Source organism: Bos indicus x Bos taurus, chromosome 19, assembly GCF_003369695.1.
Source record: "Bos indicus x Bos taurus breed Angus x Brahman F1 hybrid chromosome 19, Bos_hybrid_MaternalHap_v2.0, whole genome shotgun sequence".
Lineage (NCBI taxonomy): Eukaryota > Metazoa > Chordata > Mammalia > Artiodactyla > Bovidae > Bos > Bos indicus x Bos taurus.
Genome location: NC_040094.1, coordinates 23,730,916 through 23,746,263, shown reverse-complemented (window position 1 = coordinate 23,746,263; position 15,348 = coordinate 23,730,916). Strand labels below are relative to the sequence as shown.

General features: G+C 55.4%; 1 protein-coding gene across 4 annotated transcripts in view; it reads left to right on the top strand.

The window, feature by feature from the left end:
* The window catches only part of SLC43A2 (solute carrier family 43 member 2), a 39,544-nt gene extending 24,729 nt beyond the window's left edge, over window positions 1-14,815 (top strand). For 2 of the 4 annotated variants that reach the window (XM_027516690.1, XM_027516692.1), the window contains exons 6-15: window positions 798-890; window positions 2,346-2,479; window positions 2,563-2,765; window positions 3,149-3,295; window positions 5,400-5,411; window positions 6,076-6,214; window positions 8,311-8,440; window positions 11,201-11,274; window positions 12,491-12,614; window positions 13,256-14,815. In XM_027516690.1, coding sequence (XP_027372491.1) covers window positions 798-890; window positions 2,346-2,479; window positions 2,563-2,765; window positions 3,149-3,295; window positions 5,400-5,411; window positions 6,076-6,214; window positions 8,311-8,440; window positions 11,201-11,274; window positions 12,491-12,614; window positions 13,256-13,417 — 1,218 coding nt within the window. In that variant the 3' untranslated portion in view covers window positions 13,418-14,815. The remainder of the gene's footprint in view (window positions 1-797; window positions 891-2,345; window positions 2,480-2,562; window positions 2,766-3,148; window positions 3,296-5,399; window positions 5,412-6,075; window positions 6,215-8,310; window positions 8,441-11,200; window positions 11,275-12,490; window positions 12,615-13,255) is intronic. The other 2 variants (XM_027516691.1, XM_027516693.1) reach the window with 1 other exon arrangement.
* Window positions 14,816-15,348: the final 533 nt, after the last annotated feature.

Sequence of the window (15,348 nt, the reverse complement as noted above, 5' to 3'; positions counted from 1 at the left end):
AGTTAGGGGAGGATGTGCTTCACCCCATGCCAGTCTGAATCCACGACCTCGTTGTCATAGTTTACCATGCCTGAATTTGTATGGAATCCACTGAGGGTTTTAGCTTCGCAGTCATGTCGAATGGGCCCAAAACAAGCTCCTGTGAGATGGGAAGAGTGGCCTCATGGGGAAGAAAGCCTGAGCTTTTCTTGCCATTGATCTTTCCAGGTGGGAAGAGAAAGCCCTCCTTGAACCTAGAAAATGAGAAGCAGGACTCCCAGGCCAGCCTCCTCATCTACCCCAGAGACTGTAGAATTCTGATTGGCACCTTCCAGAGACCTACTCTTCTCAAAATCAAAAGCAGCTTTTGCTGACATCTGGTCGTTCTGGAATACTGATATTTTTATTTATAAAATTAGGCTTGCATCCTCAAATAGATTCTTATTTTTAACAGACTTGTTCCCTTTGAGGGTTGCCTTACTCACTGGCATCTCCTTGTAACCCTGCAGAGACCGAAGGCCCTAGCCTATGCCAGAGCAGAGAGGAGGGTCGCTTGCCAGCCAGGAAGTCCTGTCTGCACGTGCAGAGTCTGAATTCTGCATTACTCTCCGCTTCTTCCTTTATCACCCTCAGTCCGGGAAGAAAAAACGCGCAATTAGCAGTGATTATCCCTGGACTGATGCCTCGTGAATTACACAGGGAGGAGAGCAGATAAGACGAGGTGCCCGAGGATGCCGTCATGCTCTCTTCCCTTCCTCCTTCATCCTCCCTGTCTGTCCCTCTTTCAGCAGAAGTTTGCCTTGCTTCTTGTCTTTCAGCTACCCAACATGTTTGGTGACCTTCGGTCCACATTTATTGCCCTGATGATTGGATCCTATGCCTCCTCGGCGGTCACCTTCCCAGGAGTCAAGGTGAGAGTGTGTGCTGGTGTCTGAGCAGAGGCCTCTCCCGAGACTCCTTCTGCCCTCCCTGAAGAGGGAAGTCACTGGGGCCTGCCCTTCCCCCCACCCGCCCCTGGGAGGATGCACCTGGGCACCTCTGGGAGTAAGAAAAGAGACCTGCTGGGCAGGGGTGGAGTGGGGTGGGGTGGGGTGGGGTGGAGGCGTGAGAGTGGGGATGGTGAAGTCAAGCATATCTCTGCAGGGTGTGACTGCAGGCTGCCTTTGAATTTCAGGGCTGGGGGGAAAGAGAGGGAGTGAGAGAATGTCCCCCATCCTGAATCCAGCTCCAGTCCCCTCTCCCTCCCCCCCACCCCTCCCCCAGATCTGTTGTCATTGGGCTGTTGCTCCCTACTGCCAGAGCGCTGCTCACAGCCAAGTTGGTTCAGCTGTTTCCCTCCCAGGCAGGATTCTGAGCCCGTGGAAGTCACATGGGGTCAGGATGAAGCAAGCACCTCACTGCTCATCAGTCTTGGTTCCTGCTCTAAATCCTGTTGTTCCTGAAAGGGCTTCAGAACCAGCTTTTCTCTGCGGTGGCCCCAGCTCCAATAAATCCCCTTTACTGAGGTCCCAGGGGAAGAGGCCGCAGAGCAGGAGGAGGAGTCATAGACAACGGGCCAGCCACCTGGGCATTGAGCTGTCCGGAGAAGCTAGGGCCACCGTCCCTGGATGTTAGAAATCCTCAAGTTCCTGGAGTGTGGAGGAGCCCTCAGGTTCCTCCTCCTCCTTGTCTCAGTGTCCGACTGCTGGTCCCCTCCCTGGGGAGCTGGGCAGCTGTCTGCCACTGCCCTGGGGACCCTTGGGCTGGAAATAAATGGCAAAATTGGCAATAACAGTCTGGCAGTCTTCCCACCAACCAGGCCCTGTACTGGGCCCTCTACTGGGGTCACACCCGCTGAACCGCACCTCAGCACCAAGAAGGTACATGCCAGTGTCACACCCATTTCACAGAAGAGCAAAGTGAGACATTCAACTGTTCATTCCTCGAGTATTTTTTTGGCACCTACCATGTATACACTTCAAGGTGCTAGAGAAACATCAGTGGACAAGTCTAGGGATTCCTATCTTCAGAGAGCTGGACTAATGATGGATGAGGAAATGAATCATAAGTCAAAAAATCTCAGCCAGGGCTGTTCACTGTGAGCCGGTGCTATGATGGGCAGCTGGGGGAGGCCTCTCCAAGGAGGTGACGTTTGGTCCAAGCTGCAGGCGTTTGGTCCAAACTGCAGGCATTTGGTCCAGGGCGAGCAGAGATGATTGAAATGCCTGGTGCCTGGTGACCAAACATCCAGCCTGAGGGGCCATGTCCTCACCTCAAAGCTCAGCACAGGCAGACCAGGACTGCCGGGTGCCCCCTGCCCACTCCGGCTTTTCTCTGCTAACTCTGCCCCACCCTGACTCCGACCCCTGTCCCCTTGCGCCTCTCAGGTCATCTATGACTTTGGTGCCTCCTTCATTGTTATCCTCGTGGTCTGGGCTGGCTGCTCCGGGCTGGTTTTCCTCAACTGCTTCTTTAATTGGCCCTTGGAGCCCTTCCCGGGGCCAGAGGACATGGACTACACGTAAGTGGACCTGCAGTCTGCCCCCACTCCCACACCGGCCAGGGGCGTAGGCAGCGTGACAGACACTCTCCTGTGGCCTCCAGGGTGAAGATCAAGTTCAGCTGGCTGGGCTTCGACCACAAGATCACAGGGAAGCAGTTCTACAAGCAGGTGACCACAGTGGGGCGCCGCCTCAGCGTGGGCAGCTCCATGCGGAGCGCCAAGGAGCAGGCGGCCCTGCAGGAGGGCCACAAGCTGTGCCTGTCCACCGTCGACCTGGAGGTCAAGTGCCAGCCTGATGCCACAGGTACCCACCCGCATGTGGCCCCTCACCTCCCAAGCCTGCCCTGAGCCATCAACAGCCCAGTGACAAGGAGGGGGCATCCAGTCCAGATGGGGACCCCGATGGGGTCCAGCACCCCCTGAGGGCTCTGTGGGTACCACCTCCCTTCATCCCCACATCATCCCGCAAGGTCAGGCAGTACCACCCACCCTGCCTTATAGACTAAGCTCAGAGAGGGTGAGATTCACCCAGCTTGTTTTGTACAGCTGGGTGACCCCACTCCTGCACCCAGCCGTCTGCCTCATCTGGTGTGCGGTGACGGGGGCCTCCCGGCCCCACACGTGCCCTGGATGGTAGGTGGGCCGTGGGCCGCCTGGTTCTCCCTGAGCCCCCGGTTCTCCCCGCAGCGGCCCCCTCGTTCATGCACAGCGTGTTCAGCCCCATCCTGCTGCTCAGCCTGGTCACCATGTGCGTCACACAGCTGCGCCTCATCTTCTACATGGGCGCCATGAACAACATCCTCCAGTTCCTGGTCAGCGGCGACCAGGCCGTAGGTAGGTGGCTTCCAAGCCCTGGGGCACTGCCCACGCGCGGTGGCCACTTCTGGCCGCCTGAGGTCAAGTCCACCACCTGGCCAGCCGGAGGGTGTGGGGCTAGGCTGGGTCAGCGGGGCGGTGAGATGGCAGAATCCAAGGGCCTGATGGTGCGTCAGAGCCATTTCATCACAGCCGGGCCCAACTGTTCTTTCTCGTCCCCGCCAGAGTTTCCCGGTTTAGGAGGGAGGAGAGGACTGAAATAACTGTGTGTTTGGGGTGTGGGGTGTGTTTTTCGTTGCCTGAGGGGGACGGTTGACGTGTGTGTTTATAAGAGAAGACGCTGCACAGAACACTGTACTCCACCTGAGAGCTTGTTGAAAGACAATCCGTCAAACCTAGCGCCAAGAATCCTCTGGGAAACCGCAGGGGTAGCACGTGGAGAGGCTGGGGTGGGGGCCGGGCCACTGCGGCTGAACACGGGGTCTCCTGGGAGCTGTGTCCTGAACTGGGAAGCGAGGCCAGGTGGAGCCTTCTTCCTCTTATGTGATCCGGTCCGGGCTTGTTACTTCTGGTAAACAGAACTGATAACCCACCTGCCCACTTTTCCAAAAGAACACACAAGCTGATTAGAGGTTTTGATTCTGCAAAGAAAGTCCGTACTTCCTCAGGGCCTGAGCTGAGTCAGCTTTAGTCATCCGAAATCGGGACAAACACATTGGGTAAATCCTTTTTATTGGCAGTCTCATTGGTGTACAGCTTTTGGAGTTGGTTTAATTGTTTTTCTCCACGGGAAGATATGCCAGGCAATGTAAGGGTTTTAGTTGTTGTTGTTGTTGTTTTTCTTTTTAAATTTATTCTTGGCTGCACTGGGACTCCGTTGCTGCGTGAGGGTTTTTCTCTAGCTGCGGCCAGCGGTGGCTCCTCTTCCCTGCAGTGCGGGAGCTTCTCACTGTGGTGGTTTCTCTTGCTGTGGAGCATGGCCTCTAGAGCGCAGACTCCATGGTTGTGGCACATGGACTTCATTGCCCTGTGGCATGTGGAATCTTCCCTGGCCAGGGTTCAAACCCTTTTGCCCTGCGTTGGCAGACGGATTCATTACCACTGAACCACCAGGGAAGTCCTGTATGTTTTTAAAGAGGATAAGAAACTCAGCTATAAGAAAAGGGGAAGGAGACTAACGGACACACATAATGCAGGCTCTATTCTGAAAATGGGTGTTCGGACGTGAAGCAACATGGAAAAACCCCATTATGTGCCCTTGCAGAAATTCACAGCAAACACGAAGATGTGGGGGGGAAAAATAACCTGTTTAGCTTCATTTCATTCAATGATATTCCCCTAAATTTCAACCACAGGAACCCTTTTATTACGTAACATTCATTAAAATCTGTCCACCGTACTTTGGGGAGAGCTGATTTAGCCTGTCTAAAGGCCCTTTATTACATACCCTGAGGCCCAGACAGGCAGAGACCCTGATGAGTATAGAGAAAAGGCCCTTACTGGCCCTTGGAAGGCAAATCTCCCTGCTGCTGCTGAGTCATGGCCTTCTCTTTTGCTTTCTCTGAGAAATCTTTTGCTGCCCAAGAGGCATTTTTTTTCCCGCTTCTGTTTCCCTCTTTCAAAAGTCAGTTTTAAGAAGTAGAGGAAGTTGGGCCAGGAAATTCGGTCCACAGCTGACAGGGCATTGGTTTTCCCCATCCTGCTCCTCTGAGTACTTGTGCCTGAGAGCTCACACACACACACATACACACACACGAACACACGGACATCTGGACCCCAGGATCAGGGGGCTGGCAGCACTGGCTGGTCAGACACTCAGGCTGGGTGTGGGGTGGATTCTTGGCCACTTCCCCGTCATGGTCCCCCCACAAGTGCCACAGGCCTGATTCACAGCCCGTCTGTGATGAGGCCCCAGCCGCACATGACCGAGGCCCCAGCAGGCAGGAAACCGTCATCAGATACCCGTGCGGGGCACTCTGAGAGTCAGGGCTCCGTGGGAAGTGATGTGGGTGCTGGGCCCAGAGCGCGCCACCCCCACAGCCCTCTCTCTGTAACAGCCTTTGACATTTCTGCTGCTAACCCCACTCCTCTCTGCTTTGCCACTTTTGCTGTCTCGGTGCAGTGATGGCTACCGGTAAGTCCGTGGGGTCTGGGGGGGGGAGGGGGTCATCAGGGAACACAGGACGTCCGCTCCTGGCCAGAGCCTGCCCGACTGAGAAGCACCTGTCCTTGAACTCCAGACGGCCCCCTGCACTCCGCACGTCCCCCTCAGCCAGAACTGAAGTGGGGGCGGGGGTGGCGCAGCCAGCCTTCAGCTTCTGAGAAATCTCATCATGACTTTAAGGCTCTCTAAAGGCCGGAGCCCTTACGTCGGGGCCCCTGTGAGTGGGGCCTTCTCGGTGTGTTTCGAGGGGCAGGACACTGATACACGAGGCTGTTGACACACAAAACCTCGCTCCATCCTGGGCCTCGGTAATCTTGTGGTTCCCAGAGTCACAGAGACCTCCTGGAGCTCTGGGGAAGGTCACTGTGACGTACTGGACTTTGGTAGCTGTTTCTTGGAAATAGGCAAGGGATTCGGAGGAAAGAGTAGGGTGTCCTGCCCCTTGCTTAGACTTTGATTTCAGAGGTTGTCTCCCATCATGACTCACGGTGATAGGGATTGGGTGGGGGGGGTTCTGGGGAAAAAAAAACCCAGAAGGGCTTGTGGCATCACAGACTCTGCCCAGCCCCCTCCCCAGGCCTCAGCGGGCAGCCCCCCAGCCCCGCTCTGTGACCCAGCCCTTCTGTCTCCTCAGTGAGCCTCTACACCTCCATCTTCGGGGTGCTCCAGCTACTCTGCCTGCTCACCGCCCCCGTCATTGGCTACATCATGGATTGGAGGCTGAAGGAGTGTGAGGATGCCTCCGAGGAGCCCGAGGAGAAAGACGCCAACCCGTGCGTAGGCCGAACCCGTGTGCCTCGTGTCCCCAGAGGGAGCAGGCGGGTGTTAGGCGGCTCCGGGGTGGATGGGGCAGGTGTAAAGTCAGCAGGAGAGGCGAGAAGGGGCCATGCTCAAAGCCACTCTTGGCCCTCGCTTGGCTCAGCACACATACTGGTCTGTCACTTCTATCTGGAACAGTCTTTTGTATATAAAAGTTTGGGAAGCACCAAGCTAGAAGAGAGGAGAGAAAGTAGACTGCTGCTGCTAAGTCGCTTCAGTCATGTCTAACTCTGTGTGACCCTATAGACGGCAGCCCACCAGGCTCCCCTGTCCCTGGGATTCTCCAGGCAAGAACACTGGAGTGGGTTGCCATTTCCTTCTCCAATGCATGAAAGGGAAAAGTGAAAGTGAAGTCGCTCAGTCGTGTCCGACTCTTAGTGACCCCATGGACTGCAGCCCACCAGGCTCCTCCATCCATGGGATTTTCCAGGCAAGAGTACTGGAGTGGGGTGCCATTGCCTTCTCCAAGAAAGCAGACTGCTGCTGCTGCTAAGTCGCTTCAGTCGTGTCCAACTCTGTACGACCCCATAGACTGCAGCCCACCAGGCTCCCCCGTCCCTGGGATTCTCCAGGCAACAACACTGGAGTGGGTTGCCATTTCCTTCTCCAGAGAAAGCAGACTAGTAACTATCAAACACCCGCCTTTAGGACCACACACAGATCCTCAGCACGATTAGCACAAGGGCAGAGAGCCTTAGAGCGGTTCCGTTTGCCTACAAAGCCTCCTTCACTGGGTGTGAGTTGTAAACAGGTATAAACTTAAGACATGTTAATAGATTTTTGTTCATGACTGTGAGAATTAAACGAGAAACTGGAGTTTCTTTATAGAAGGGTTGGGCTGTAAGATCAGAGGATGAGTTAAATGCTGTCTTCTCTGACTCCACCTTAATAAGCTACTCTTGATTGTATCGGGCCCCGTGCCAAGCACTTAATACACAATCTCTCAGGGAAGCCTCCCAACACCTTGATGAGTTATACCCATTTTACAGATGAGGGAACTGAAACTAGGCGTTGGAGTGGCTTGCCTGAGGTCACACAAGGAGAAAGTGGTGGGCCTGGGCCTCCCTGCATATCTCTGAGCCCTTGGATGTCGTGCGATTGTCCGTGGGGCATCCCTGTGGGTGGTGAGACTCGAATCAGTAGTAGTGAATTCACAGGGAGATAATTACAGAGATGCTCTGTTATCTAGGTCAGGTCCTACAGCTGGAAAGCAGTTGGTGCCCATTCCAGTTCCATCTGCCACATGCTCATTTCTTCTTCACTCCTTCCTGCCCTGCAAGGGGAAACCCACTTGCTCCCTTATTTGGCTTATTCTCTGGCTTAGCATCAGCTCCCTGCAGGATTTGGGTGAAGCTGGAGCCAACAGTGAAGGAGGCTTTGCCACATCCTGACCTGGGTGCCTCCTCCTCCTCCCTCCCCATCACTGGGGATCTGACCTCAGTCTTCATTGAAATAGTGCAGGGTTCAGTTCAGTTCAGTCACTCAGTCATGTCCGACTCTTTGCGACCCCATGGACTACAGCACACCAGACCTCTCTGTCCATCACCAACTCCCAGAGTTTGCCCAAACTCATGTCCATTGAGTCGGTGATGCCATCCAACCATCTCATCCTCTGTCATCCCCTTCTCCTCCTGCCTTCAATCTTTCCCAGCATCAGGATTTTGTCAAATGAGTCAGCTCTTTGCATTAGGTGGCCAAAGTGTTAGAGTTTCAGCTTCAACATCAGTCCTTCCAATGCAGGGTACTGATGCCCATCTTCTCGTGTCCAACCTCTCCACTAAGGTTCACACTCTGTGCTCAGTTCAGAGGGCCGTGGGGAGTGTCCCTCGTGATGGTCTATCCCCCACAGTCCCCAGCTAGCACTCACTTGGCGGTGGTGTCCAAGTCTTGCATTGTCCACAAGCTGTGACTCCCCGGGCCTGACTTCCTAGGAGAGTCTATTCTCCAGGGGCCCCCACCCCCGGGGCCCCCTTCCCCACCCCAGAGGGCCCCATGCCCCCATGCCCCCCCCCACCCCAGCTCCTGTGTTCCACGCCCTGTGTCCCCACAGAGGTGAGAAGAAGAAGAAGCGGGACCGGCAGATCCAGAAGATCACCAATGCCACGCGGGCCTTCGCCTTCACCAACCTGCTGCTCGTGGGTTTCGGGGTGACCTGCCTCATTCCCAACCTGCCGCTCCAGGTGGGTGTGGGGGATGGGATGATGAGTGAGAGAGGGCCTGATGTCTCATGGGGGAGCCATTAGCAAAGAGAACAGTGACTTTTTATTCATTTAATCCAACCAGCCAAACCAATCAACCAGCCCACCCTGGTTTACCAAGGGCCTTCTATCTCCTAGGCTCTGTGTGCAACGCTGAGTTGTTCAGTTGCTAAGTCATGTCCGACTCTCTGTGACCCCATGGATTGCAGCACACCAGGCTTCCCTGTCCTTCATTATCTCCCAGAGTTTGCTTAAACTCATGTCCGTTGAGTTGGTGATATCATGCAACCATCTCATCCTCTGTCGCCCCCTTCTCCTGCCCTCAATCTTTCTCAGCATCAGGGTCTTTTCTAATGAGTTGGTTCTTGGCATCAGGTGGCCAAGGTATTGGAGCTTCAGCTTCAGCATCAGTCCTTCCAATGAATATTCAGGGTTGATTTCCTTTAGGATTGACTGGTTTGATCTCCTTGCAGTCCAAGAGACTCTCCAGAATCTTTTCCAGCACCACAGTTCTAAGAGCAAGCTGTAAATGGAACTGAGATTTCCTTTCACAGTAGACCCTTCCCTATGAAAGGGTATTATTCTTCTTGGTCTTGGGGCATCTTACACACCATGAATACCATCATCTTACCATTTCTGGAGTCACATGGTGTATTTGTGTAGCTAATTGTTTTGCCTTTGCTCAGACAGCTGGGATCTGACATCCTAAGAGGTCTGGCCAGTCTGTGGCATTGATGGGAGCATTTGCTCTTCTGGTTCAGGATGGTCACAGGAGAAAGCCTCTGATGATGAGCTCTTGGTATCTGGGTTCAAAAGTTTAATTGCCTTGCACAAGATTTCCAGTGCTTTTGGAACCTGACTTTTGGCAGAGAGCTCAAGAAAGGTAGATTGCGTTACCTTCCTGGCTCCACCCTTAGGTCCACAGAAGGGTTCTAGTTCCAGTCCTCAAGTTGAACTTTGAAGGAAGGGATACAAGTGATGGCATTGCTCCCAGATGGGTGTGACCCGAGTCCAGGTGGTATCTTGGACCAAGTCCAGGAGGAAAGCAGGAGGCCCTTCCTTTCTACAAGTGGCCACATGTAGAAATACAGGGAACACCAGGTGTGCACCACCCACGGGTATTGGCGTGTGCTTGTGCCGACTCCGCGTGCAGCTGGAATAAACCCCCAGAGACTGATGCCGGTTCCAGACGGGAGTACTGGCACATCCCTGGTGCCTTCCCAGCCTCCTGGTGGTGGTGGCCCTCTCTGCAAGACCGGTAGACCCTTGCCCTGACCACCTTGTCCAGTCACAGGGCAGTGGTCAGTGAGGACCGCGATCTGCTTTTTGTTTTAACCAGTTCTTACTGAAAGACAAGTTGTGAAGAGGCAGCACAGCCTTTGGGGTGCAAAGGGGGAGCCTGTAAGGGATGCGTGTGCTTTCGGGCACAGCCCTCTCACAGCGCTGCAGAGAGCAGTCCCCCTGCCTCCGCCGCCCACATTCCCGGAAACAGGGCTTGGCTGCTGCGCCTGATGACAGGGCTGTGTGCAGAGAACAAACAAAGGGTCCCGGCAGCAAAGTAGACAGCTCGTGGCTCTCAGGAATCGTTAACAAGGGCCTGCTCAGCCTGCCAGCAGTGGCCTTTCCTTAGGAAAGCGAGTGAGAGGAGAGGGGGACAGCCATCTGCCAGTAGGGCCTGGAGGACCAGGCTGGGAGACCGGGGCACAGCCCTCGGGTCCCAAAAGGCGGGAGTGATGATCGGTGACCTCCTACCTAGTGCCGTGTCCATACATACACCTGATGGCAGACTTTAGATGGGAGTGGGGTAGCGGGAGCCTTGGTTTCTCATGTTTGGCAATTTCCATGGTGTAAATGTGTTCATCATGGCTAGTATCAAACAATACATTGTCCATTGTCACACGATAACACACCGTCATATATATATTATGCATGCTCGGTTGCTAAGTCGTATCCTACTCTTTCGCGACCCCATGGACTATAGCCCTCCAGGCTCTTCTGTCCATGGAATCTCCCAGGCAAGAATACTGGAGTGGGTTGCCATTTTGTCTTCCGGGGGATCTACCCGATCCAGGGATCGAACTCGCGTCTCTTGCACCTCCTGCATTGGCAGGTGGATTCTTTTACCACCGTGCCACCTGGCCAAAAAGTTCGTTAGAGTTTTTCCTTAAGATGTTCAGGGGAAAACCCTAACCAACCCAATATCTACAGTAGACTTAAAAAACCTTAAGACTAGAGGTAATAGTAAAACAGAATGAAGTGATCAAGATGTGATGGGCTTTGAGTATTCACGAACTTTGTTTTCAGTGCACAGTTGATCCTTGAACAACACAAGTTTGAACTGTGCGGTTCCACTCACGCTTGGACTGTTTTCAATAGTAAATATGTACCGCACAATCAGTGGGTGATTGAATCTGAGGATATGAAACTGTGGATACAGAGGCCAGAGTATTAGTTTAATGTGGATTTGTGGCTGCATAGAGGGTCAGCACCCCTAATCCCTCACATTGTCCAAGGGTCAATTGTCACTAAATTGTACCTTTAATGCAATGGAGTTGTTAGTAATGACTGTGTTGAACAATTGGCTCAGAATTTTTGGCATTCGGGAGTTGGCCATGGCGAACTGGCCAAGCCGACTCCAGGGTGCCAGTGCTCCCACCACTCAGGACCCTGGGAGCTTTGGGGCAGGGGGACAAAGGGAGACCCTCCATGTCTCCTGCTCACACTCTGCTCTCCCCATCTCAGATCCTCTCCTTCATCCTGCACACAATCGTGCGAGGATTCATCCACTCGGCCGTCGGGGGCTTATATGCTGCCGTGTAAGTCCTGGGGGCTGCGGGTGGCCTGGTGGCTGAGGGTAAGGGGATGGATGACCTGAGGGGGCTTCCAGGTGGGGCTGAGGGCCTGAAGGGGACCATCTTGTCTACCTGAGGTTCCTCCTCTTGTCTTAGATATTAGGGTTTCTGTGGGGTGTGTCAGGAGAAGGCCGTACTCGGTGGGAACAGGTCAGTGGGCAGACAGTTGGGTGCCCACAAGCCTTGGCATTTAACACGAAGTCAGTTCCCCCAGCTAGGGTGCAGCTCGGTATCGTTACGGCCTCAGGGGCTGCTGCTCATCTGAGTCCTGGGGCTGCTGCTGACTGCTCATGGGAAGCGCAGGGGTGAGTTCTGGCTACATGCATCTGAATGTTGACCTTCAAATGGCCTTCAGTGGCAGCAGCGACATAAATAACTGAGCCCTGAATGTACCTGACAGAGCCCACACAGGGCCTCAAAGGGCTGGTCTGCCCGCAGTTTTCTCAGCCCTTGGCTAAAGTGAAACCTGCCTCCTTTTCCAAGAGGCCACACACACCTAAGGAACCATAGTTGTTCGTCTTCCTCAGGCTGGGGCTTGGCTCAAACACCAGAACCCAAACACCATCCGCTGTCTCTCTCTGACCAAAGACAGGCTCATTCCTGCAGCCATTCCTTGCTAAGCCACGATGCCTAATGTCCTGAGATTATGCCAGAACTTTCTCCCCGCTCCCAAGAGCATCCCATGGGGGTCATCCCAGGTCTGCATGCTCCACCCCACGCCACCCTCCCCGCCCCAAGACCTAGAGGAAGTTGAGGCCACCCTGGCAGAGTCTGAGGGAGTCGGCTGAGGGCTGTGATGCTATGTTTCCGTGATTATACAATGCTCCTCTGGATGAAGGTGCAGCCAAGCCCGGCCCAGCCTCCCACCTGCTCCCTGGGCCTAGCTCCCGAGCCACAGACTCCTGCCGGAATCATGTTGTCCACTCGGCTCGGCCAGACACCCGTGGGCCCCAGGGCCTTCATGCTGGTCCAAAAGGGAAATTCTCTGCATGGAACTGCTCATCACAAAGCAGTCCAAAGATGGACACCGGACTGTCCTCTGAAGCTGTTCCCACATCTCCTTTGATACCTCAAGTTGCAGCCTGGGGGCACCGGCAAGTGGGGCCAGGCTGAGGCCGAGGAGCATCCGGGAAGCCGGACAGTGGGCCCCGCGGTGACAGGCTCTCTCCTGTCCTGGCAGGTACCCCTCCACACAGTTTGGGAGCCTCACGGGCCTGCAGTCCCTGATCAGCGCCCTCTTCGCTCTCCTGCAGCAGCCCCTGTTTCTGGCTATGATGGGTCCCCTCCAGGGAGACCCTCTGTGGGTAAGAAGGTTTGGGGGGCGCCGGGTTATGGGGATCCGCTCTACTCTGCTGACTGGGAGCTGGGAGGCATCTCAGCGTGTTCCAGAACCCCAGCACAGGCAGTTTGGAACTTTGGTTAGGGTCAGTTCAGGGATCCCTTGTGAATAGGCTGGGGAGCAAGAGGGGAAGAGTATCCTTTCTATCCGTTTCTTAAAAAAAAATTAACTTTGGCTATGCTGTGTGGCATATGGGATCTTAGTTCCCCAACCAAGGATCAAACCCACACTTCCTGCAGTGGAAGCTCAGAGTCTCAACCTCTGGACCTGATTTTGGGGTAAATGGAACCGAGTTGCTGTCCCTGCCACTCCTGCCAGAGGCTGGGATTCATAACCAGGTTCTGTGAGCTTGTCCCAATCCCACCACACCCTTGGACCTTCAGATCAGCACGTTGGTGTGGCCCGTGGACTACTGGGGAATCCTGATGCCAGAATGTGGGATGACAGGCCCTCGGACCTCCTGAAACTCCTCCTTTGTTTTTCCTGTGACCTTCGCCTCAATCCCAACCTTGAGAGCGAGGAAGGGTCTGGCTGCACGAGGACTGCAGCCCACACGTGCTGGGGTCCCTGCCCCTCGTGACGGCCACTCTCGTCCCTGCCCCCCAGGTGAACGTGGGCCTGCTGGTCGTGAGCATGCTGGGCTTCTGCCTCCCCCTCTACCTCATCTGCTACCGGCGCCAGCTGGAGAGGCAGCTAGAGCGGAAGAGAGAGGACGACAAGCTTTTCCTCAAGCTCAACGGCTCGTCCAACCAGGAGGCTTTTGTGTAGCGCCTGCCTTCTCAGGATCGCGGCCTCCTGCCCTCTCGCTTCAGTGACTCGCGGTGTCCTCGTCCCCACCCCAGAGGACCTCCACGCACTCCCGCCCGCCCCCAACCCCAGGATCCTGTCCTTCACTGTGTTGGAGTCCACGCTCCCTCGAAGGGCCCTGGTCCTGCCTCGGAGCTCTGCGGTGGACAGACGGATGGGAGAGGGCCGGGACAGACGCTTCTCCTCCTGCTGGAGGCAGGGAGGCTCTGGACTTCACTCCGCCACCCTCGAGGGGTCCTTGAGCCTCGGGGCTCCGTGGTGCCTGCAGAAGAAGCCAGGAGGACCGCCTGGGCTAGCAGACCCTCTCCCCTGAAGTGTGTCCGGATTCTGCCTCTAGCCAAAGTAGAGGGGTCTGCCATCCACTGCCCGCCTCCTGCCCCTCGGCTGCATGTCCACCGACCACGCCTGCCTGAGGACAAAGGCTTGCTCTGTCTGCACACCCCCACCCCCAGCCTGGCCCCTCACCTCCTCCCCCGGCCAGTCAGAGCTGCCTGAGGAAGGAAGGACCCGCTTCCTGTTGTTGGTGCTAACTCCTTTGTGGCCTGTCCATGGCTTGTCCTCCTGTTCAAGGCCTGTGGGGAAGCGCCCCCCCGCCCCCTGTCCTCCCCCCTCCAGCTTAGCCTGGGAAGGGTCTGGAGGGCTGGATGGTCACGTGGGAACCATGGACAAGGCCGGGCAGCGGCCCTTTCCCTCTTCCCTCAGGACTTGAGTGGGGGCATGTCTCCACTGCCACCCTCTGTCCAGGCTGTGACCTGAAGGGAATTAAGGGGGCACCAACAGGGCATATCACACACACACACACACACACACACACACAGCTGTTTTTGTGGGGGGTGGAAGTGAGGCTGCGGCTGACAGTCCTGGAGGTCCAGGCCTGGGTGGGGAGGTGAACTTGTGAGAGGCCGAGGGGGTGTGGATGTGTGGGCTGTGTTTGCATGTGCTGGGTATGAGAAATGTGTGTGGGGGTGGTGGCAGGGTGTGGGCTCTGGGTGACTGCACTTATCCTCCCAGAGCTGCCCCCAGCTGGCCAGGCCTGCAGCAAGCCCAGCGCCTGGGAGCCAGCCCTGTTCAGGGCCAAGCTTGTCCCAGCTGCGGGGCCACAGCGCCCCCTGCTGGCAGACTCCTAGGGGCCCTGGAGCTGTTTACTTGGGTGAGGCCACCTTTCCTCTGCCAGGCGGGCCTGGCTTACCAACCCACCCACCTTGACTGCGCTCAGAAATGTGTCTGAGGCTTCCTGGGAGTTCTGAGAGGGGTGGGTGGATTTTTAGGTTATATGTTTTCAGTTTTATCAGACTCCTTTTTATAAAGCAATAAATCCACTTCCCTACTGGTAAGGGATGCCCCCTTCTAGCATATCAATTCATGACTCCATGTGCCTGTTTTGAGCTGAGAAGAAAAGGCAGGACAAAGTTTTCTGCCACTGAGCAGCCCCAGTTGTCCCCAGCTGCCGACTCTGGGTAACATCTCTCTCTGGGTGTGATTGCTGTCTTGGGAGGGGCGGTGGGCCAGGAAAAGACCTTCCTCCCCTGCCCCAGCCCTAACACATCAGGCCTGTGCAGACACCTTAGAAGTGTGGCCACCCGCTCCTCTGCTGCTTATCCCAGCCAGACAGGCTAATCCTGACCCCCTTTCATCCCTGCTCAGGCTTCCTGTCACCAGTCAGCCACACCAAGGGTTCCTCCTGGGTTCAGGACGCAGGGTGACCCCAGACAAGCCGCAGCCTCAAAGACAGCAGGGGCAGGATGTGGCGGGAGGAATGGGTGGTGATGGGAAGGGGCAGACCCAGGCCCAGACCTGAGCTTCCTGTCACAGTTGAGACCCTGAAACTCACCTCCCTAGGCTTCATCCACTCAAATACTCAAAAGCAGGTATTTGTTTTAAACACTTTTTTT